Source organism: Diadema antillarum, unplaced genomic scaffold (genome assembly GCF_040938485.1).
Source record: "Diadema antillarum isolate AM-2024a unplaced genomic scaffold, OU_Dant_1.0 seq00001573_RagTag, whole genome shotgun sequence".
NCBI classification, from domain to species: Eukaryota; Metazoa; Echinodermata; class Echinoidea; order Diadematoida; family Diadematidae; genus Diadema; species Diadema antillarum.
The window spans coordinates 633,365-659,493 of NW_027272293.1; the positions used below are offsets into that span (position 1 = coordinate 633,365).

Sequence of the window (26,129 nt, forward strand, 5' to 3'; positions counted from 1 at the left end):
TTTGCTGCAGTCTCAGAAAAACGTGAAACTTCTGCGAGTGCTTAGAGATGTTGGATTCCAACACGCACGTTCTCAGCTTCACAACTATACGTGAATAAACGATGACCATGCAATGTGCATCGCTTCTTGGGAGGCGAAGTTTTTAGGTATGTTAAATGGCGCATGCTCCGTTACCAGCTAATACCCCGCTCCATTGTGTTCCAAGATACTTACCCGAAGTTTTGTGTACCGAGTGTGAATAACTGATAGCACAAATTACTGACTCAACTGAGCGCTCGTCTTTTGACGACATGCCTACTTTAGCCGACTACTGAGTGGAGTTTTTGTTATCTGTGCGAGATTGTTCACCACGCCATTTAAATAGCAGGCGAAGACCATGTCTCTTGCGTCTTAAACTTCGCAAAGTTTGTAATTCCATAACTTGGAGAAAATTCCGTTATCTTGCTCGTTTGCTGTTCTGACATGATGGAAACATGTTAACACAGTCACAAAGTTTTGTCATAAATAAATGCGATAAGTAAAATTTGATTAAATTTCAAATGTAGAATAATGATAACATATAAAAACACTTAAAGCAATTCATTCCGTTCTGCGATATCATCGACATTAAACAAAAGACAGTAAGTGCGGTATGATACATGAGAAAATCAATTTTATGCAAAACAATTAGAAATTTAAAATAGTTTTTAGTTCATTTATAGAATGGGCATTGAAAGTGATGAGGAAATATGTGGACACAATTACATTTCTCATAGCTACAGACAATGACTGCGCTGCAAACTCTACTCCATCGAGGTAAATGAATTCATTCGACTGGTCATTCCCGTTGAGGACTAGTCCCGAGTATGCTCGGGCAGGTGTCTATAGGAAATGTGTGTTGTAGTAAAATCAGTCCGTCCTGAACGGGTTAAGTCACAACTTTCGCAGCATCTACTGAAGAGCTTGCTCCTTTTAAAGGCATAATTAACCATTTGCAGATGAAACTAAAAACCCAGCTGTAGAGCTTCAAAAAGTTCAAAAATGTGAGTTAGGGATGGAAACAACTAATGTAAAAACTAAATCAGTATGATTACTGTTAAGTACAGTTAAATATACAAAATGTGAACAATAGTTATAATGAAAATGTTTTTGAACTTAACCGTCTACAGCTATGGTTTATTGAAAAAATAGAGGTATCACCTTACATTTTAGGCTTTATCGCAAAATTCGTAAATGGTAGGATGTTTTGTGATACAACTGGCCAACACACTTATGCATCAAATGTGACATCTCGAACATTTTTTAAATCACTGCTCCCAAAGGTAAACTGTACCTTTAATTAAGTAGTCAATGTGCTAAAGCATCAGATGTACAGGTTGAGCGGTATATCGTATACCTTAGTCCCCCTCCCCCTCCCGAATTCTGCAAGAGTTTTCTTTATCACAATTAAGGAGTGTAAATAGAAACGCTCAAAATAACTCTTGAAAGACCGGCTAAATTCAGAATTGCTTCTCGAAATAACTTTATCAAATATTTGTCTGTGGTCCAAAATCCTTAAAACTGTAGATGCATCCCTTGATACTGGGAAGATAAACCGATCAGGTTTACAGAGAAATGAACAGGTTAATCACATCCCACAGATAACATATTCACAACACACATATGCATACAAACACAGCCACAAACACATACACACACCGATGTACACACACACACACACACACACACACACACACACACACACACGCACATATATACACGAACACACGCCCACACACACGCACACAGTCGTACTGTATAATGTATACACGAAAACACACACACACGCACACAGACGTACTGTATTATGTTTACACCAACACACACACACACACATACACACACCTTTATCATGAATTTCCGGAAAACTTTATCTCTTCTTGTTGGTCACTGCCTATTCTCGCTACCTTCCTTTCCGATTTCGGTACGTTAGTGGCTTGTAGGGGATAATGTCATTAACTTCATGAAGAGCTGTATGCTACTGGGACTATGTTGTATGCTATTAAATACTTACACGATGTTCACGAGTCCTTCCCTTAAATATTCCACTGACCATTGGCTTAGTGAGCGCGTACTTTACTAGATGTATTTCAATACAGGGATAATCAAGGATGGCATTTGAACAGCACGACGAGAATTTTCGAGATAAAAAACAAAACAGTATACGCGACGGTCATATTTTGTAATATATGGGATAATCAAGGAAGGTATATACATTCGAACAGTACAATTAGACTCTTCTAAAAGAAAAACAAAACAGTATACGGGTCGGTTTAAAAAGATTCTTGGCTACTTGATTATTCTTGATGTTCTTGTTAATGCAGGATATGTTCTTGAGTCATGCTTGACGCGGAGTTAGGCTATCGGCTCCCGAGGCGTCTTCACTCCGACACGATAATACGATGCAACGCCCTCTTGTGGCTCTGTTGCGTAAATGCTGAAAGGGTCATAGTTATTGACAGCCTGTTTCACCGCACGTAAGTGCATGGAGTTATTCAGATGGATAAAACCGGATAACTTTCGCACATAACTAGTGGAGGTTTAAAACATATCAAACTCCCCCTGCCTTTCTCTCTCTCTCTCCCTCTCTCTCTCTCTCTGAGCTCTTTTGGGAAAGCATCGGGAATCAATGACGATTAGCAACAGCCCAAAATGCACTTGCATTACATCATTTATTATTACGAAGATACAAAAGTAATGCCATGAAATCATTTTGATCGCTAAGATAAGATCACAAACGAAATCATCAATCATTGGAAGCAATGTCAGTATTCTGTATTCTCTAATACTACTCTATTGAGTACATGACGATATAGTATGGATGAAATACAGCGCTAATTTAACTCTGTGCCACATAGTAGACATTCTGACTAATGCATCTATTTGCTTTGTAAAACAAGCAGAGCAGTATAAGTTGATAAGAACACTGAATTATTGTTGAATTTTCAATCAGGTTCCATGCCAGTTGTGTTACAAAAAAAAAAGAATCAGTTTATTTTCACAATCAACACACTCAAACAGCCTGTAAAATGTGCGCAGATGTCCATCGTTATACATAATCACGAATTTCAGACGATGCTTCTACTACCATTCTGTCTAAAACAATGACACTAACACCTAAACACGTTAATCTGCACATGCAGCATGCAATATTGCGATGAAAGTACAAGTTAAGGCGCGGGTTAACATGTTTGTTATAGTTTGCATTTCATTGACAAATGTGTATTTACAAGAGTCTTAATTTTACTTCTTTGTACATCTACGCGCTACAAAGTACATTTTATAGCGCACTGTTAGAGCTGGTGCTGACAACTCGACTAAAATTACGCCTTCTTCATTTTTGTTTTTGTCCAGGTTTACATCTTATTTTTATTCTTATTCACTGCCTGGATTTTCTGTCAGATATGCCTCATATCAAATTTGCTTGCATTTTTTTTCTTTTGATGTAGAACGATTTTTGCCACTGCGGTATCGAATGATTTACACAATGATTTTGCAGATGATATGTTTCATCGGAATGACATGATTACTTTAGGTAAGATCAATTTGGTGTTTTTTTTTTCAAAAATAAAATATTATACTGTTCCATGAATTTTCGTTTCCTTCCTATAATTATAACGCTAGTGATCCTTCATACGTCGTTGTACGTGATGAAAGATGTCCATCTTTGCTTGTAACATCATGACACTGTTACGTCACTTCCGTTGAGACTACGTGGCTGAAATGAAGCTGCTCAAGGTAAAAGAAAATAAAAACAACCTCCTCTCGTTTGAGTGGACCGTAGTGAATAGAATATATTAAAACAAACAGAATAGTAGAAGTTCACTAAATTGAAAACATAATATAAGACAGGTGTGTAATCATATAGTAAGCTTCGAAATGACAATTGAAGAATGTGATGTTGTCGTCCGTAAAGTTTCTTATTATCCTGTTCAGAAAAATTCACCATTATGTCCTTGTTTCACATCAAAGAGAAGATAAAATATTATTCTTTCTACAAATTATAATCTTGTAAGGGAATAAAGAATTGATAAATCGTCGACCAAAGTCTTAACCTTTCATGATAATCTCACAAAATCGTGAATGAAGATTAATTTCTTATACTTTTTTTTTGTAATTGTAAAACCAGAAAGAGAGCTTCGATACGATGACATCACCAGGTCATTTAATTTGTTTGTACATTTTAGACCAATATCGATCAACGTTTCTTGGAAACATTTGAAACACGGATATTCTGTAACCTCGTCATTTATATCTAGTTTTTTAAAGGAACTTCTTACATTGTGCATACTCTTTTTGTGTGTGAGTATGTCTACGAGTTATGTCACTTGAATAAAGCTTAGTATTGCAGTTTTATTTACATCGATTTGACGCCTTGAACAGACTCATGTTATGATGATGGAGAGGTATAAACACAGTCGTTGATATTCCCTGTTCCGTTTGTCAGAAATACGTTTGTTGCATAATAAAATATACGAAATCCTCAACGTTTAAATTGTGAAGTGTTTATGTATGACACGTAACGTCGAATGGGATTCACTCCGTCATAAACAAGAATCCACTGCTCGAAATAATAAAACAGTCGATTGACTGCTAGTCAACCGCTTGGCCTGGCCGACATTATTAGTGAACAACAATGGTTGCCGATTTACGCTGTGCCGATGAGGAGTACAACAACTGCTGATAGAAAGAAGAATTAAGGAGAGGGTGACGAAGAAAGAAAGACAGAGGAAAGCACCAGAAGATTAAAAAAGAACACACAAAAATGAATCATCTTGTGTATACATTTTTGCGTATGTCTGAAGTCATTTTCATCAGCAAGATGCCTGAAAATATGCATAAATTAAACCTCTGTCATAATACGTCATACTCACATACATCCATAATCATACCAAACGAAAATAATCCTGACTGAGCTTTGTCATAGGATGAACCTGCTACAGCAAAAATGTTTATCCTTGCTGCTCGGCAAGCCTTTGGTTCTAATGATTTAGATATGAAGTATACCAGCTGCTTCTACATGCTAATGGTTATGTCGTTGCCAAGTTACGCAGCCGTTTCATGCACTGAGTATACATGTATTCACAATGGTGTGTCAGGTACAGAAAGATAACGTTAGTTCACCAAGTTTAAAATGATGAAGATTCAAGGCGCTTTGATATCAATTACTTGCTTCATACCTAAGAACTCACAATACTTGCAATGTCTCTGAATAAAACGAAAAAAATTATTCTTGATAGCACGAACAGTGGGAAGTTGTTCCGTTACCGTTTTTAATTCATGCATGATACATCTTATGTGCTAGCGTTAAATCTTCACTAGGTGGCGCTGTCTATGATTCTGTGCACTTTTCCACGACGTTCTCCGAGTCAACGATGTAGAGCCCCGTGTGGGCGCGCTCGACTCCCTCCAGCGTTGGTGCCTGTTGGAGCTTCTCGATCAGATCCGTGGCTGGCTCCGTATCAGTGCCTAGCCCCTGTAACTCGCAGCGAAAGACCAGATCAAAAGGTTGGAAAGGAATTGCTGGAGTGAAGCGCCGGTACAGGGCCCAAGGACCGATTTCGTACTGCTCGGATGCTGCAGCGCTTTCTTGCAACAGTTCGAGGCCAACAAGTTCCTCCAGCATTTCCTCAGCGGGAACTTCATCCAAGTCAGTCGTTACCTGGACAACGAAAATGACATAATCGCGTGACATTTTCCTGATAGAAGAATATAATCTGCAAATATTCAAACTGAATGAAATAATCAAGTCGAAGTTCACCAGTAAGTACAACCATCAGAGACTGCTTCGCCCTCATGTCTCACTCTGAAAGGGATGGTATGGAGTTTCGGTTGAGATGGGGCTTCAGGTTTCCAACGTGTTTTGATGACTTTTTTTGGGGGGGGATAAAGAGAAAAACCTCTTATGAAATATTAAATAGAATGACTATAATTCTAAAAGTAATCAAGAGTTTATTTGATGAAGATCGATGTTAAAGTGGCTTATATAGATATCCAAAACAAAGCGATCCTAATAAAAGATGAGACCCCCCTTTTATAACACTTTTTGTAGGATCACTTTGTTTTATGTTGTTTCTGGGTACCCCAGCCATTTCAGAACCGATTTTCATCAAATAAAGTTTTTTATTTCTCTTAGAATTGTAGGCTCTTTAACATTTTCATAAAGTGGTTTCTAAGTATCTCGCAAAACGTTAAAAGCTGAATCCTCACATCAACCAATACATCATCCCTTTAAAGAGTACTCTTTGTCCATTCCTGTAATACACAGTGAAATAACAAAGTCATTGTAATAGCTTGACTTCGATCTAATGTAGTGTACTTTTTTTTAGGGGGGGGGTGGGTATTACAATGTTCTTCCTCCATTTCTTAATAGGTCCCATCTTATTGCTCAAAAAGCACAACATTAATGTGTACGAAAAATCAGCGTTTCATAGAAATCGACGGTCCCCAAACGCAGGAAAGCCTGAATGATACAAATACATGCTCTTATTATTTTAGAACTTCATATTTCTGCTCAAATTAATCAATATTGGCCTTTCTAGTTTTTGGTAATGAACAGATGCGTATATACGCAGGCGAAACCTGTACAACGTTGCTGCAAAAGATATGCATAAAAACGAAGAAGAAAGAGAACAGAGCCAATTAAGGAATTGGGTTAGAAAAAATATAGTAAGCATCATAATTATGGAGCTGTACAAGACTGCAAAATGCTAAATTAAATTTATCATTGCAGCACAGATACTCACCTTGAATGAAGATATTAAGAAGCAGGATTCGGTTTTGGCGGGAAGATCTGGGGCTACTGGTCCCTCACTCGTCTTCGTTTCGTGATAGCCTCCTGTGAGTTATGGAAAAAATGAAAACATGATTGACTATAATACCGTTATCATATATTATTTTTAGCATCACTTTCAGTTTACGTTTTCTGCATGTTCTGGCTTGTGGTTATTTGCTACAGTAACTGCTTTTCCTCTTCCGTTTTCATTTGTCTTCTGCTTTCCTTTTCTGGTAGATTCTAGCGATCATAACTTCCCTTCTACTCCTCATCCTCCTGCTCCAAGTAATTCTCTGCTAGTTCTCTAACTCTGATCTGTTGCCTTGGTTATCTGTATGATTTCCTTCTAAAAAGTAAACCTTTCACAGACATCATTCATGAAATTATTATCTAGTCAAACATGCAGGAGATTAAGCAATAAAATGCAGTAATCAAAATCAGAACACCAGACTGTCATACTTCATAAGGAGTTCCAAATTTCAAAACATTCTGAGACTTTGAAGTTCGGAAACGAGCAAAGAAGATTTGAACGAAAATCACAAATCATAATCATGTTTGACCAAATCGTTTTATTTTGCCAGATTCTCGGCTTTAATGTTTGTCAAGGTATCCATGGTATCGCGGAAACGTAAAACAGTGGTATCAACTTTATCACAGTTAGTGTATTATGTGTCTCCATTAATTCTTTTTACCAGCAGTGACCAGAGGGCTACATACTCGCCAAATAAGTTTGTTATGATGATATTGCTGTTGATATTATTGACGATAATAATATGACAGTTACAAGAATTGACGTTGTTATAGCTATATGATTTTAATTTTCACATTATCATTCCTTTGCTATTGCCTGTTAAATCAATATTACTAATACAAGTGCATATATGTATTATAATCATGTTTATGTACGTACTGATCTGTATGTATATATACATTCATTTATATATTCATATCCTTTAAAAAAAGTTCTTTCCTAATGAAGCTGAAGATAATTAAGCTACTTGCCAGGATAGTTGGTCTGTAGTCCCGGAGGACCGTGGCTTTCTCCCAACGCTTGGAGGAGCTCGATAGAAGGTTGCGACATGTCCTTCATCACCATCTCATCCGTGTCGTTAAACGTGGCAAAGTTCATGTACTTGTACCTCCCTGCATTTAGTACAAAATAAAGTGCAAAAGAAAGTCAATTAAGAGGAAACAGCAGAGCAAAGAAGATGGCAGTTCTTCTAAAATTGATTACTTGAAACATTAACAATAAAAGAAATTGATGTCAACTCCATTTTAATACAAATTTAATGAACTTATACAACATTTGAAGTCTCGTGTGGGCATTATCGTGATGAACAGGTCATACGATTGTGCATCCAACCTCGATACCTTCAAATTTGAACTGAAAACCTGTTTTTTCCATCAACTTTGTGAAGGATTATGTGACACGTTGTGGTAGCCGGGCCTCTATGAATGTTTCTACAGATAAATGGCGCTATACAAATGTTGTTTCATCATCATCATCATTAGCAACAGCAGAGACAAAGTTCCTGAAATGTAAGGTTTCAGTTTCAGCCAACGTATATCTATTACGATGTTATAAAACTTCTCGAATTGAAAGAAGAGGAGAGGAAGTTCGATGGAAGATGCATTGTCGAACTCCTTCTTTTTATATTGTTCGCCTTGAATTAATGTATCTTATAGTTGTTCCAACGCTAATTGCTACGAAACGTTTGTCATGTACCACTGTCAACTGAACTCAGAGCGTTGAATGACTCTCCGCCTGCGATATAACCTATGTGATAAAAATCCAAAGTGTGAAGTGTGAAGAAGAAGGAAAAATGGAACAATTTCCCTATCGATTCTGTGATCTCTCAAGTTGAGAAAATCACCGATAAACCAACTGTTTTGGTTTGTACCTCGAAAGATTTCAAGTTTGCTAATAACACACGCACCGTAGGGGGACTCTCTCCTTTTATGTCGAATCTCTCTGCATGGAGAAAAGTGACATATGCCCCTCTTCCCCCAACACGCAAATTACACTACATCTATTAACCCTATCACTCTATATACATACTATGTTAGAGAGGCGTACCTGGGGTCATAAAAAAGCATTCATAGGGCTTTTCACTGAGCAATGGGAATCTATGTAAAAAAAAAAAGACGTTGACATTGATTTGACAAAGAGGATAACAAAAGCCGATAACACAATGGATGCCAATAAAGACAATGAAAATCACAGAGGATAACGATCATCTCGTATTTAAGACGATCACAAAATACACGTAAAATGTCAGGGTTACTATTCTACAATATCGATGTATTGACAAGACCTTAGGCAGGAAGGTAGCAGTAATGATAATTTCATGCAATGTTAACCAACTGCACTATAAAGTATTGCGGTGTATAACCCTTTTATTGTTAACATAAGTAACAGTAGAAGTAACAACAAATATAATAAAGAGAATTACAAAATCTTTTATAATATCAGCCCATACACATAAAATATGTTGTACAACTTTGAAAATCAGAAGCCCACTGGCCTAATTATGTTATGTTCACACGCTTTTAACAACAACGGAATATCCTGATATAACGCTTTCTTTGGCAGATTCTTTTCTTTATCCTTTTTATATTTTCATAATCTGGGTACAACCGTTAGTATTCAGGTTCTGCGTAATTCATAACCTCGTCACCGAATCGATAGGAAATATGTTATGTTATGTTAATGTTATCTGTTTCTTTCATCTGATATTGCAAATGGGATGTCATCACGCCGCTTCTGTGATTTTAATAATTCATGTTTTGCCGCACATTTTGTCGTGTGTGTATCCTATCACTGTCCAACCTACAGTGCTCCTGGAATGGTGTATATCTGATTCATTAAAAAAAAGTCACTGGAAGAATGGGTATATTGAAGGCCTGCTTAAGAGGGTTTTTTTTTTTTTTTTGTTAAAGAGAGAGATTGATCTTCATTTTCTAAACGATGTCCGCTTTTTAAATATGATTTATTATCAGTGCTCATCCTACATACTCCAAATTTGTGTGCTGCTTGTCTTTAAAAGAAGACGATAGAGAGTAACCAGACATGAACTAGACATTCCGGAGAGGGGAACTATTTTCTTTCTCTTCTTTAAACTTCCTATTGACATGAATTAACGCGAAATCACGTCTGAGGGATTGAGAGCTAGTCTATGTCTAGATCTCTTTAGATCCTAGCTACATGACTCATCCTATTGTTCGCAAGATTTGGAGAGCATGGCATCGAGCATTCCTCATTTCTCCTCCTGGCCTGGATGGGCTTTCCGGAATATTGCTTCGTGCTATCCCATTTTTCCTCCCCGCTTACGTGCTTAAGGACTACCGGGTGAGATATGGAAGGAAAAATAAAAGCAGGAAAAGAGAAGCGAAGGAAAAACTGTCGGAGATGAAAGATGTGCACATTAGTCTCCTCCTTCCAGACTGCATAACGCAGGTAGGGTAGAAACTCATCAAATACAAAGATTATCATACGCAAACATCTTCTCCATGCATAGAGAAATGTATACTGCAACGTCACAAGTTTATGGCATGATATCAATTTTTACAATGCAAATGTTTTTCGACGAACAAAAAAATATCAAAGAGTAAATTTGGACTAAAATAATGCTATCTATGCTAGAACACTTCACTTTACTGCATTGAATCCGACTTGGCAGATATCATGGTTTCCTCAGCATACAAACTTAGTCTGATATGAAGACCGGTATGCTTCCAGAACACGTCTTTCTTTCATTAAACTTATAACCATGCTGCAACACTACACCTTAATGTTGTGAGTCATCGTTTATGTCAACAAGGAATGAAAAGTTCGACTACCCAAGGAGCTAATTTCATCGATCATTGTTTCCCCTCCGTTTAGGGAACTGATAGTTGTTCAGATATCACTCGCTATTTTGTCGGCATGTCCAGAGATTATGCATTTCACAACGCTCATGTCTCACGCGCTTAATCGTGACAGACTAAACACATTTCATCACTGAAGTTTTTAACAGTTAAATAATCTCAAGAAGATAGGGTCTTATAATGCCAACCAGATCGACGCTTCGACAGAGTATTCATATCTTCACATTATCGCTCACTCTTTCATAATATGACATTTGTCTGTATTTGCTGATTAACAGTTGCTGACAACACGAATATTCCGCTATCGATGACTTTCCTGTGTTTTCTGATGCAGACGGAAGACCAATTGATAGATTATCTTCCGCCCCAGCATCCTTTCACAGGTATCATCAAAATCACTTTGCACTTTACCCTGGCAATTTTAATCAAGTCAGTTATAGACAGTAAACTTTTCCAGACGTTTTACCTTGGAAATCGGAAGAACAGCATGCGCACGGAACTCTTTTTTGGGGGAGTTGTTTTGTTATACGCTTACATGATATTCTTTACAGTAAAAAAAATGAAAGTTCTCAATATCACCAAGCAGTTCAGATTCTTTAGCTATATATGTTTTTAGCTATATGTTTTTTTTTGCGAAACTCTCGTTACTCTAAGCAACCTTTCAAGTACTAGTATATCTTATATTCAATGGGGTAGGAGACGTTAGTAATTCATTGCCACATTTCGCCTGGTCAGAATCCTCACATAGTCACAGTGCCCTGTGCCAAATTCCTTCCCCCTTCTCCTTACAAGACACTTTGAAATAAGCAGTCTATGTGGAGACGGTGATGCAAACATTTCATGGCAGGAAATCAAATCCTCCCCGATCGATCATCGCCCGTTATTTGCAAGTCTGATGAATGCTCAGTCCGGCGATGCCCCAAGAGGCTGCGAGACACGAGCGGCATGGTGACGGGCACCTGGCTCGCCCCGATCGTCTCCTGTGCATGATTACGTCACTCCACTCTAGAAATGCTGAAAAGGAAGACAGCAAATACTAACTACACAGCTTTCACAACCTGTTTAGTGATTTGCAGGCTTTTGTAATCAGCAGGCTTCTACATTTTGATAGCCTTCAGGGCTCAGCTTTTGCCAGAAATATTAATGGTATCTGTCTAGATTTTCTCGAAAAACGAGAACGTCTAACCCACGTCCTTGCTGAGAAGACATTGATGACAATGCCTTCTAAACACAGCCTCTTACACGGACTAGAGGCTTCGTCTCCTCTCAAGTAAAATCTTGTCTCTTGTTGAACAATTTTCAAGACAAGATTCTGACATGACGAACATTCTCAGACAAAGAAATGAGAGGGCTGGTAATAACAAGTGTCCTGGGGATTAGTGTTTGCCTGGCTTGTGTGGAGAATGTAATTCGAAACCTCAGTTATGATCAATAAACATAAAACGACTGGAGCAAAGTTGATTAAATATTATGTGTATTCATATTGACGAATGTAACGTTATTTGATATCACTTATTCAGGCTTGTACCAAGGCTCTATACTATGGAGCATCTATGGCGCAAGACAACTGCGACTGTGTTCGCAACCAAACGAGGAATGCCTATAAAAACACACAAACACAGAGAAACCAATTTTTTAGCTTCTGCTTCTTAGTTTGTTTGTTTGTTTGTTTGTTTTGTTTTGTTTTGTTTTGTTTTGTTTTGTTTTGGGGTGGATGGTAAACTGAAAATGAAGACGAATGTCACTCTCCATCCTTTTCTTTTTTCCTACAAAAGATTTTTTTCCCAAATGTTCGCTTTTTGCCTTTATTGTTTAAAATCCATGACCATTGCATTCAAATCGATCGAAATTACAGAATGTTTATATCATTCCCTCTGATGTTGTAGTCACATTATTACATGGATATACAGATATCGCCATTTTTCATCTCACGACACACTTTCTGACATTCACGGAGTTGTATCACGGAGGAGAAATGTTGGCAAGGCTATGCACTCTTGAGAATACACGCGTGACATATGCCAGGGGATTACTGGCAATCATGACGGAGAATCGTGGTCTTTACGAATGTCACCAAAGTCTAATCTGGCTTTCCCCATTTCATTCCCCGATGGTTCATCTTCCTCGTGGGTCCTCTGAAGAGAGAGAGACTGGAGTGAAGAATGCAGCAGACAGCCAAACAAATACCGCTGTCTGGGCGATAAGAGCCGACTTTCAACGACATCAGATCCACTTTCATCATCTGAAAGTCACAACGGAGGAGGGAGCGTTTTCCAGAAGCTTCCAATCAACATCAACAACCAAAACTAAACGAATGGATACCAAAGAAATTTAGCTAGCTTCACGTCATGATTCTTCCTCTCCGCCTCTGTCTCTCTCCTCTGTTTCTCTCATCCGTATTTCTCTTTAGAGAGCAGATGATCAGACTCATGTGAAAGTATAATGCAGAGATCTACTAGCAGTCTCGACAAGAGGACATTTTCATTGTCACATTATCAACTAGCAAATATATTGGCAAAGGAAGTAGACCTAACCTAAAGGAGACAGACGCAGCAGGATGATAAGAATGTCAATATTTTGATGTATTGCTACTATCAAAAGATGTCAGTACTGACAAAAGAAAGGTTTTTCGATGGTGATCGAATATCGCTATAGTGGACAGTTGGTATTGATGACTCGGAATGGCTCAGAAATGTTTATGTAGACTCTTTAAAAATATAACAACAAAAATCAACTCAGACGGACAAAGTGACAAACGAACAAAAACATACGCTGCGTTAAGGTGGCTTTGATTAACTGACATTGATGAGGGGAACAAGACTTGATATCACAACGAGTAATCCAAAGTTGTTACATTTTGCAACTGGAAGCACGGCAATAAAACCCCATTATGAAATCATAATACAAGCTGTCAGGATCGATGAATCAACGTTCGTTTCTACCTTCACATCCTCTGCCCAACGGCAGTTCCTCAATCCACTCTAGGTTGGGATAACGAGGATGGATAGGGATGCAGTCCGTTGTCATGGTGACGATAATTCTGACATCGGTAGTCGTTAAGTTGGACACGCGAAGAAAAGAGGTGCGAGGGCACAGCCTCAGCACACTTTGATTGAATTCGCATATAGTCGTGCCCGGAGACTGCTAGAGTGTTAAGTGATTGAAAGATGGAGTAGAAGCGAGCGTTTTACGTGAGATCAGCTGTACGGGCAAACGTTATCCCTTCTTCCTTCTGACAGCCTCCTGGGTGTCCCAGCTCGCCAGTTAGCCCACATAAGGCTCTCAGTGAAGTTTGTATCTCACATAATTGACACATTTTGCCAAGCCTCAAATGTATGTATCTGTGATAATCACCTAGTAAAGACAGCCCTCTTGCAAAAGTTATCATCTAAAGAGCTTTCCGCCTACCCACCCCCCTTAAATAATGCTACAGGAAGAAATGTTCTGATCTTGAGCTCTACATTTATGTTGTAGTTTACCACTTTTATTACAGTTTAATCACAAGAAAAAAAAACACAAGAGCGAATCATTTTCATTTCATTGGCGTTGTTCTTGTTACTGATTGATATTGTCCTCGATAGACGGGCAAAAGTTATACCACATAATCATATCCTGTTTATTTAGATGTGCATGTTTTACACACTTTGCAGACAGTAAACATTGGCAAAGTCTTGAATTAAGTCCAACCACCTGTTTCTTGTAGGCAGGATACGCCGACCACTTCGCCAAGACAATCTTCGGCGTTATACTGTATAATTCCACACTATATTGAAGCTAAAGATTAAGAAGTATATTTAAAAAACACAATTGTATAAGTGTCATGAAAATTAAGCAAAAGAATGAGGATGTTTTCAGTAAGTTCATGGCTCATATTGAGTCTATACCTACTGATTTGATACTAGGCCTTGAATTTTTAAGATGTGACATCTGATCTCATATTTTATACATTTTGATTTAAAGTTTTGGTCAATAATAATTTGCAAAGGTATTTCAATTTCATTCGAAAAAAAGCAGGTGCTTTTAAGAACCACCCACTTTTCCTTGCTCTTGCATTATAGTGACCATAATATTATATAAGTGACATTAGTAAACGATTTGAAAATTCAGATTACGTAACACCTTTCCGAGAACCCTATCTGAGACTCAGTTTGTGAATGAATGTCACATATAGTCGATGAAATCACTAGAATGATTCTTGCGAATTAAATGTTGTTGCTCTCTCGAGTCCCAGGAAAGCATCTCTGTCACAGGATGAGTTGTTTCACGCTCAAAATTGGTCCATTTCCACTGCCGGAATAGGCGTTAATTGCTCTGGGGCCCAGACCATTCTACAATGAATAATCATCACTAATCGTTCCAATCTACGACCCTGGGTGGCGACATCCAACGCCCAATCAAATGCGCATATACATGATATACACAAACTTTCCACCTATACACGATACGAATACACAAGCCTAGCCACGCACACTGTCTTGCGCTATCGCTTAGAATAATCGATTTACATCCTCCGTTTTGAAACTGTTTCCCCTCTACAGTCAATGTTCTTTTTAGTTGGCAAAGTGACAATATGATAACGGGCATGTCTAGCTGCCAAAACATTTGTCAACATTGTACATGACATTCCTCTGGCATTACAACGGTATTGGTCGAAGAATTCAAAGCGTTATCATCCAGGAAACTTTAGGTCATTTTATTTCTTTGTTCGTGCGTTGTGTGTGTGTGTGTGTGTGTGTGTGTGTGTGTGTGATAACGAGAAAAGATAATGCATTCTTTGCATCCAAACTTGGATTTTTCTTTTAATTTTACAGCTATTTTCGGTATCCTATTTTTGTTTTGTTTTGATTTTTAAATATCAACATTTCGCAACGATGGTCTTTCATCAGTTTTCAGTGCAACATGTACATCAAAGGGGATTCGGAACCCAAATATGATTATGGTTTGAGTCAATGCAGAATTATTAGTAAAATACATCAGTGAAGTTTGAGGAAATTCAGACAATCCGTTTTAAAATTTAAGGTCATGGATGACTACCATATTTTCATGTCACAGTCGGACAACAATATGAAGAAAAAAAGCAAAGAGAATTCAACAAAATTCCATTTTTGTGATAATCACTCTTTCCTTCCACTTGTCACTGACATTTGAATACCAAGTGCCTCTTTATTATGCTAGAAAACAGAAAATTGTTTAATTCTCTCTCTATGTTTCCTCAATATCGTTGTCCTACTATGGCATCACGAATTCTAATCTTTTTATCTAGCGACAGCCGTACCGCAACGTTTAAAAGTCATAACTTATTAACAGATTGTCCGATTTTCCTCAGACATTACGGATGCATGTACTTCATCCACATATATAGACTATTTGGGTTTATTTCCTTTTAACGACAATCACATAAAGATACCTGAAAGAGCTATTCCATACCACGTTCAGGTTGGAGTTCATGAATAAGAGTAAAATTGGGACCGTAGAGGTGCACGGCATCGAAATCCATCAAAAAAGGAAGTTGTGGAATTTTGATGTTTTACATATTCTGGGAAAAGTTATATCAGTCAGAATATGCAAATAGAAGGATGTGATGATGTCATCACATGTCTACCAAACACCCGAACATAAATTTTCATTAATTGTCCTATTTTGATACCAAATCAAATTAATATGATTAAATTTAACAGCTAATTGAATTCTTTCAACAGCGCACCTGAGAATACTGTAACAATAATTACATGGTCTGTAAGAAATATGAACCAATTTTAAACGGTTCAGGATTTCATCCAATGAAAGTTTATTATGTTCTGGGGAGACGGAGGAATATATAATCAGCAATTGCTGTAAACATTGAGTCAAAGACAAAAACAGTACACAAACTTAATGCAGGTGGATGCCCTAGTTAGGTAGATGGCTGGAAGACGACTACATGTGAATGAAATGGGCCTGTAGCTGCAGGGTGAATTTGGGGCCAAGTGGCAAATGTACAACAAACATATTTTTTTTTTTTTGGGGGGGGGCAGGATGGTGTATGTATCCTAAAAATCTCATTAATGGAATATAGCAACGACTTCATTAATAATCTCTCGATTTCGTTCATTCATATAGTTACTCCAATAACCGTAGTGAACGAAACGTGTAGAAAATCTAAAACTATGTAAAATAACTGATTTAATCTCAGTTGGAATGGGTAGATTATACAAGATTTTAATTTTCAAGTTGTTTGCCAACAAACCGTGCCCTATTTACAGTCACCACGATAGAACATCTGACTTGGAAAATGGATTTCTTTTTTTTTCCGAAGAAAGTTACTTATTAAGTGTCAAAATATGTGATTTCATCCCTGTAGAATTCGGGACATGGGTTTGAAAGGTGACAGTCATACCCAATTATCAAGTATTTTCATATCAACACATATTGTTGATTCTTATATCTAAATGACGATTACATTTCTGTACATCTTTATCTACACACAAAGTATGCATATACCCGGCAATACATTATATATATGTGTGTGTGTATATAATATATACAAATTTTTATAGGCCTCTGTGAGTATGAAAATACCTATCCTTGTGTGAATGCGTAACAATGTTTGTTTTAACGTTTTTCATATGGTTCTTTAATGAGAAGTGCATAAAACAATGAGAATTTGGCAGATTGTAATCCCATAATATTCCAAGAATATGATCACGTGCGCGAGGACAAAAATGATATGGAGTTGCTCTAAGAAACTGTACCTACTTCAACAGGAATGTTTGTTTTGTTATGGCATAGGGATAAGGCCCTAAGATAGCTGACAGATTTTATCATTTACATATCATTTAAATATCATATTAAGATATAGTATATACATTCTGGCCTATTTCTTGCCTTTCTACATGTCACAAAACCAAAGACATACTGGAATTCTTATGCCAACTGAATACTGCATACTGCATGCCATGAATAAATACAAAACAGACAAAGCAAGAGTCGGAATTCGGTTTTCGAAAGACTGGCAGATTCTTTTCCTCTTATTTTATAACTAAATAATGATGGAATTGGGGTGGAATGGTTCACCATTATTTCACCGTTTATTTCAAAGGTTGATTTTACTGTGTTTGTTCACATTGTGGTGGAAGCAATTTCATTCTTTTCAAAAGACCTTTTTAAAAAAAGGGCAAACGACGCTCGTACAAAAAAAAAAATCATAGAAAAAATTCACACAATGTAGTATGTGTCATCGACCGAGTGTGATAATGTCCTATTCAACTCGGTCAAAATATTCGTGGCTAGAGAGCCGTCACATTACTGTGTACCCGTGGGCTGTTGGTCGCCATTATTACCGCCCTCGCCCTTTCTCTCTCTCTTTTATGTCTCCTACGTACATCAGGTCATTGTGTGATCAAAAAGCGCCCTGTTCAAGCTGCTTATGAACCCCAGTGGTTAGGTTGCTGCTGTATTTAGCATGCTACCCCGGAGATATTTGCATTACATTTCTGTAAATGCGAAACCTAACAGGCGGCCTGCAGGTGTGTTCAGGTCGTCCCAGGAAATTGCTCGGTCTCTTGATTTTGTTTTCCCTTTGTTTTGTCCGTGATTAAAACAGTTGTATGTGGAAAAATACGTTGCAGATGTTTTCTGTTTTAAGTTTTGGAAAGGCTAGCGGCAACAACATCACCCAAGCAGCATTATGACTTCTTAATGGGTCCATAATCAAATTGCTCTCTTAAGAAACGGTAAAAGAAAAATGTGATTTCAAAGATAACAATAACACAATGACCAATGTTGTCTTTGCTGTCTCTCATGATAGTCAAACTTTTGGATTGTTGTAAAATTTAATAATAGGACGCTATTTGTACAGTATACACAGAAAGTTTCTTTTTTTTCTGTAAAGACTTGATTTCGATGTAACTAAATTAACTTGCGTCGCGAAAAAGGGCAAATGAGTATTACATAATGTCAACAATATACAGGTGTATTCCACATTGTCTGCTACACCTAAAGATAATATGCCACGGAAACATGTTTAAGATTTTTTTTTTCCTCGTGGAAAATTATAAAATTTCAAAGTGGTTAGTAGGACCTATATCTGTCTCTCTCTTTAACTGTATTCTGAATTTCAAGATTTCAATTTAAATGTTTGTCCATGAAATTAGTAACATATCTCTGTCGTTGATTAAAAATTGACTGTGATTTAGTATTCTTATAGATCACATCTGGATAGAAGACAAGAGGTATATCAATGGTACTCATGTTGATACTACTGAAGAGTATTTAGAGATATCTAGAAATATTTGTTTGTTTGTTTGCTTGTTTTTATTTCCGTCTTTAGATTTAAAAAAAATACACACAAGTTGCATATACATTGCATATATGTACAGTATGAAGAAACGGGGGATTGCCCGTTCAGTCATATCTGCAAAATATGACTGTTCTTCCACAGGGTCCCGAATTTACAATACAATACAAGAATAATACGCTCTATATACAAAACATAAGAAAAACAAACATAATGAAAATCATACACCAAACTGGTACAGTGAGAGTCACCAATAATCAGAGATAGGTATAGAAAAGCAGGGCAAGGAAAAGAAAGGAAGAGGAGAACAAATCTACAAAAGAAAAAGCAAGACTCATATACCCCTTCCCCTCCCCCCCCAAAAAAAAAAACCACACAAACAAACAAACAAACAAACAAACAAACAAACAAGAACGGCAGTTACATTTGGTACTTCATTGTGTCTTTTTTTTACTATAATGCTCTATCTAAATAATCATATAATAACATTTGAAAAGATCTTAAGGTCAATGCATTACGAAATTCATTGGGCAATTGATTATACACTGATATTCCCCTGTAGAAAAAAAAAGTCCTTTTACAGTTATTAGAATTTGGCTTTGGAAGATTAAAATTCTGATTTGAACGAAGTGAATAATTCAGAAATCTTCTAGAAATATTATCAGACATGCAATTTGGGAGAACGTTCTGCAATATCTTATAAATCATCATGCTCATATTTTTCTTATATCGGTATTCAGGAGATTCCCAGCCCAAAATATAATGAATATGTTGAGTAGAAACAAAAGAATATGGATTTACTCTCATAATCATACGGCCCGCTCTATTCTGTAACTTTTGAAGGGCTGACAGAGAACTTTGTGGAGCGGATACCAGATAACGTTTCCGTAATCAAAATGTGGAAGAATAACGGATTCGTATATCAAATTCAAATTTGATTCATTTACAACATGTCTTAATCTTCCAAGGAAACCAATCAATCTACTGATTTTCTGGCACATTTTATCTACATGAATATTCCATTTCAACTCAGCGTCGATATGAATTCCAGTATATTTTATCGTCAAACATTGACGTTAGTATTTTGTTTCTATAAGCACTCTATTATCAAAAGGAGAATCTGAAATAAAATCTGAATAAAACAACACATAAAATACATAATAATGCACTTGGTATAAAGTTAGAGTTGGGAAAGTGGGAGGGGTAGAGATAAGCGAAAACGGAAAACGGCAGTGTACACACACTCACACACACACACACACACACACACACACACACACACATGCATACAAATATACATATATATACATATATATATATATATATATATATATATATATATATATATATATATATACATATGTATATATATTTTTCATTTCATAAATATATACCACTTTATTATGTATGAATATATATGTATATGTATATATCTATATGCATTTATATGGAGATAGATGTTGATATTCGATAAAAAGACGAAGACGGTCAGAGTGAAGTCGTGGACTTTTAAAAGAAACATCACTCCATATTCAAGAGCGTTGGTAGTAATATAATATTAATAAAGCAAAAAACAAAAAGTTTATCAAGGTTGGACGTATAATGACACGTTATCGCAATTTAAGGTTTGATATCATGGAAGCTCTAAAAGTGTGTAAGAACTCAGTGAAGTTGACATCGTAGTTAGAAGGGTTTTCAGTTGCTACAAACATGATTTTCATTTCCAAATCAATTTTCCAGTGTTATGAGACGATGATATCGTCACCTCATCTAAATTGTGGTTGCAGCTGACAGCACCGTTTCGTTAGAACATATATATAATGATAATAACTTAGATAACTCCACAACGTACTTACAATGATGTCCGATTTTCTTAAAGACCTATTTCATTCCCGTGTCTGTTTACTCTAATTGTAAAGCCTCATTTGACTTGAGGTGCCATTCCACTGCAATCTTCGGAGGTTAATCTATTGCAATCTTCGGAAGTATATACACGCTGATGTAGGTGTTTTTATACATGCACTGTACTGAATGAACTTGATTGCCGGGCACAAGAGATTTGGCTGGAAATCTCATCATTAGTATTTGATTTAAGTCATATCCACACTTTGAAGGTTGCTCTTTTTCATTCAAGATGTTGACGTTGGAGCTTCATCGAAGCGTCTCAAAGGAACAGTCGAAATATCCTGATATCTGGCTTAATTCGTTGTCAGATTAGGACAACTGATTTCCGCAGACGTTTTTAAGGTGACGTTTCATTTGATAATTTTAAGATAATGGATGGAACATCCTATTTCCGACTTCCTTTCAACACATTTACGCATCTTTGCTTGCAATAAGGATGTCATGTTATCCGAACAGTAAATCATTCATGAAATCAAGGTGTGAACATACAAAAAATAACAAATATTGATGACATGTTGCGCTGATTCCATGTACACGTAATTCCCTTTCTCCTCTCATACATGTTTTTACCTAACACTCAATCATACATTTTATCTATCAAAATTTCTATCTATCTATCTATCTATCTATCTATCTATCTATCTATCTATCTATCTATCTATCTATCTATCTGTCTGTCTGTCTGTCTATGTAGCATGTGTCATGCTTTATAAAGTGCATACAACCTCCATTAAGTACAATTTAATATTCCCAGCGATTATACATACCACCGATTATCCCAACAGAGGTGTTTAAAATTTCTTTAAAATTCGTCCTTCCTCTTTGCTCTCTTGCTCCAAGGTCTATCAAAAACATAGGAAATATAAAATCACTCAAACGGAGATTGATATTACCGCAAAGTACACTCAGGGTTAGATCATCTCTCTTGTTCGTCTGTCCAGGATAGGAATGGAGCTGGGGAAGGGGTTTTTCACGATCTGAATGCAACACCTGAGGATATTTATTCTTCATTGTTGAGTTCGAAACCACGATGAAAGTTTGGAAGTACTTTGACTCTGACAAGATGTACTGGTGACCAGCACTGCACATTTTCTAGCCTTCGATGTGTTGACATAATGTATTATTGCGACTCGTTGGCAGTGATCGTGCGAGGTAAGAACGTGATAGGAAGGAGACATTCCCGCTGTGTCGTCCTTACAACCAATTCTTCCCTTGAACACCCGCCCCCCCCCCCCCCCCCCCACACATACACCAACCAAAGTCTCACCACCTTAAGTTCATCTTAACGCATTCCTTTTACAGTGATTCCCAATAATAACATCCTCATATTTCATTCTTATTCACATTCACGTCCACACAATTTAAATTTCTCTCCTCAAATGGCATGCTTAAAGCTCTCGAAGATGAAAAGATCACGAAGTCTCATGAACACTTGTTATCCTTCAAAATCAGACCATGCGATCAGATCTTACAAGTTGGCGCTTCTTTTAAAGGTAAAAAATCGCTCATCTCAAGGTGTGTATTTCGCATACAATGTTGTCTTATTGCTTTTGATGGTTTTGTATTCGGTAACTAGACACGAGCTTTGCTTACCACAGACATTACCCATGCCATGTGGTTAAATGTGCCATTGTCCAGTAATGACTGCAAGTCACGTGAAAACTACCCACGCAAAGATGAATCTGCTGGACGTTAGTTCATCATCCATTAAACACTTATTACCTGTCCATTTTAGGTGCACCTTCTAAGGATAAAAAAGTATATTTTCTTTGCTATCGATCAATCGAATAGGCCTCCGTTACCTGCCATTAATCTTGTTAAACAAAACGATAATTCTAACGATTTAAAAGAAACCTAAGATGATAAGGTAACCTGGGGCTAAGTGTTCTGAACCATCGATTTTTACTATATTCCTATGCCTGGTGACACCAGCGATCAGCGTACCTGATTCTAACTGACTATTATCTGTGTATGTGACCATGATGTATTTCTGCTATACGGTATAACCTAAGTCTGGGCCACAGTAGTTCAACTGGTCTCGATTCAGCGGTAGCGCTAGCCCTGATCTGACATTTGTATAGGCCAGATCTACGCTCCAGTCCCAAGAATGAAGTCAAAGTTTAGTTTGCAGATAAATTTTTCAGGATGTTTTGGTTATTTTAAAATCTGTTTTCCCACCGTTTGACAGAATACATCGTAATTTTGATATCTCTAGATTTTCGTAATTTTGGTGCTTGATTGCTGAATGAAAATGCATCAGAGACAACTAGAATGATACCGGCGTCGGCTTCGATGTCAGTGTCAACTTCGATTTCGGTGTCGAAACAATGTTTACGAATACTCACCATTCTCGTCGACGTTGCGATGGAGCTGGGTAGCAATGAAGTAGTCTAGCTTCCGGACGTACTTGCCGAGATTGTGCCATCCGTCGACGAAGGTCGGGAAATTTGGCGGAGGATCAATCTTCTCGTAGAAATTGAGCACGACAGCGTAATTGTTGTTCCCAGACATATTTACTGCTGAACGTCTGATGGGAGGCTTGTGAAGAAGAACGTGGACACGTCGGAGTGGCGGATGCAAAATTCAAAGACTCGTGGATGGAACCGACGCAGCGAGAACAATGATGTGGCTAGTCTCCCGACTACCGAGTTACTCCTGCGTAGCTAGTAGTGTTGAAACGAATGTCAAATCATGTGTGTTGGTGAATCGAACGCAGACCTCATCCCAAATGTTTCGCGCCTCACATGCGATTAGCATTCGTGTCGCGGTGACGAAAACTGCAGATTGATTATCACTTTTGTGTTGGGATGCGGGTGTCGCCAAAAGCTCGTGTCAATCGTGTATGGTGAGCAATCGTGCGCACACACAGAGCACGCACAATTTGGCAGACAATGCCTAGGCATCCGCCCGGAGCAAAATAGAGCATTTCTATCCATTGCCAGAAAGATGGGAGTGCGCACAGAGCGTGAGGTTATTGGAATATTGACGGGTTAAGAGAAAGAGGAAGGGGCGTGAGGGAGGCTACTATCTTTCTTGTGCTTGCTATTTTTGTTTGAAACTGTGTGTGCGTGAGTGCGAGTGCGTCATACAAGTGGCACAGATATATCTAACACTACCAACGACAATCTGAAGTTAAGGTGATTGATATAACAATGATGTCGTATTTAAGGCCTTGTCTCCTCCTAGTAAGCGAGTTTCCTGTGGTGACCATGTCCACATATTACCATCACCAGTAATTTTATTAGTCTAGATTAATGTCTGCCTCAATCTGAACTTGACATCAGAATTTGATATATTCAATGAATTATGTGTATTATAACCGTTATGCTTTTGAATTACCAATGATATGGTAGCATGATGTGTAGGGTGTTCTTAGACACTCTCAACAGCATAACAAAGCATTCCCCTTCCCGACACGCCCTAATCCTGAGCAATATTCAACCTCCTCGACATCCTGAAACACGATACGTGAATGGTTGCCATCCGCTCCTCATTCCTCCTCCTCCACGCATGCTCCTATCACCTCCCCCCCCCCCCCCCCTCCCTCGGGCTCCTTGACGACATTTCATGATGTCGACGATGAGGGGATTGATCTCGAACCAGTTAGAGTACTCCTCTTCCACCCTGTAGGCGAGTGATAATCATCAATCACCAATACGCGATCTAAACGACACGAAAGCAGACTGGACTATGCCGTTCAGCCAGAAAGGTGGTAAGAGATGTTGTCCGGCTTCCCACCAGAGTCCCTGTTTCAGCCAGCTATGCACAGAAACTGGCTCTATTCATTCCATTTTATTTTGATTTGTGCATTTGACTCGTTTGAGGTACATGTACATGTATGTATAATAGGTGCATTGATGTAAAAAAAGAAACGGGGAATGTTTGCGTATAAAAGAAGGGGGGGGGGAATTATCACCGGTCATGAAGTGCAAAAGTAAAGATAATCTAGTGCTTTCAGCGCAGAATTAAGAATGTCACTTTTTAATCATAATTAAACCCATCAAGATCAGGTAAACGATACAACCCTGAGTTAACGTTCGTAAATTGAACTGAACATCCACGATGTGCACGTATGTGTGTATGTGTATACATGTAAAATGTGTGTGGGTGTGAGCGTGTGTGTGAGCCCGTGCGCGTTTGTGCAGGAAAATGACAAAAATGAAATACGATATATATATATATATATATATATATATATATATATATATATATATATATATATATTTACTTATATGTATAAACTTATGCGTAAGACAGAATAATTAGTATTCCATGGAAGACATACCTTCTTCTTCCTATTTCCTTTATTTTGTGTTTGAGCTTTGTAGCGATGTTATTTCACATACATGTAAGTCGTGTTATAATTATCACTGGCAGTGGCACATTTGTCATTTTGTTTGTATAGATCCTGATGAAGGCCGACACGGCCGAAAAGCTCGAACACAGAATAAAGGAAATAGGAAGAAGAAGCTACGTCTCCCGTGGAATACTAATTATACTGTCTTACGCCTATATAATGTCTCCACGACCTGGAAGTTTAAACGTTGGCACAACATTTCTTGCATCTATATATATACATGTATACCTAGAACAGTGGTAAATTCACTTGTTTTCTGGTTCACTTCCCACTGTAAAGCGAGGAGGTTGTCGTGTTTCATTCAGAGACCTGACATTCTAAGGGAAACATACGTCTTGCATTCACTACTCATACCATTGTCAACTGCCCGACTCGTGTTCTTCAATTCAACGTAAGAGGGCGGTATACTACCAGCCGCAGAGCCACCTGCGGGTTCAGCTCTGACCCGCACCACACCCTTACCGCACCACCGGCACTAATACATGTAGTATACGCCAAACGTCTGTGTGTGTGCCTTGTGTGTGTTGCGTGTGTGCCTGTCTGTCTGTCTGTCTGTCTCTGTTTTTTTTTTTCTTTCCCTCCCTCTCTGTCCTCACCCTCTCACATAAGGCGCTCGCCCAATGTCACTCTAAATAGGCCAGTTCTCGGTTTCACTTTGCGCATGAGCAGAAGATTATGTAACCGTTACATGTACTAACAATATTTACTGATTATTCGTGCAATCCTTAGAAATGTTGCTTGCCAGCAAATCCACATGGCAAGAGCACCTAGTATTCGGCAGTAATATTAACAAGAAAATGTTTGTTAAGACGTTCAATGCAAAACGATGAAACGCCTGCTTCTCAAAGTGTTAATTGACGAGACCATTCCGGTCACATGGTCTAAGCAAGTTCTTGTTTGTTTGGATATGAATTCCATAAATTGCTAGGTTA

At 37.8% G+C, this 26,129-nt stretch overlaps 1 protein-coding gene across 1 annotated transcript; it reads right to left on the reverse strand.

Moving 5' to 3' along the window:
* Window positions 1–5,267: 5,267 nt before the first annotated feature.
* LOC139710833 (uncharacterized) lies at window positions 5,268–23,577 on the reverse strand. Its single transcript, XM_071622752.1, has 4 exons — window positions 23,186–23,577; window positions 7,796–7,936; window positions 6,765–6,856; window positions 5,268–5,680 (listed from the first exon to the last, which is right to left on the reverse strand). Exons 1-4 carry the CDS (start codon window positions 23,349–23,351, stop codon window positions 5,351–5,353), a joined length of 729 nt encoding a protein of 242 aa, XP_071478853.1. The 5' UTR covers window positions 23,352–23,577; the 3' UTR covers window positions 5,268–5,350.
* Window positions 23,578–26,129: the final 2,552 nt, after the last annotated feature.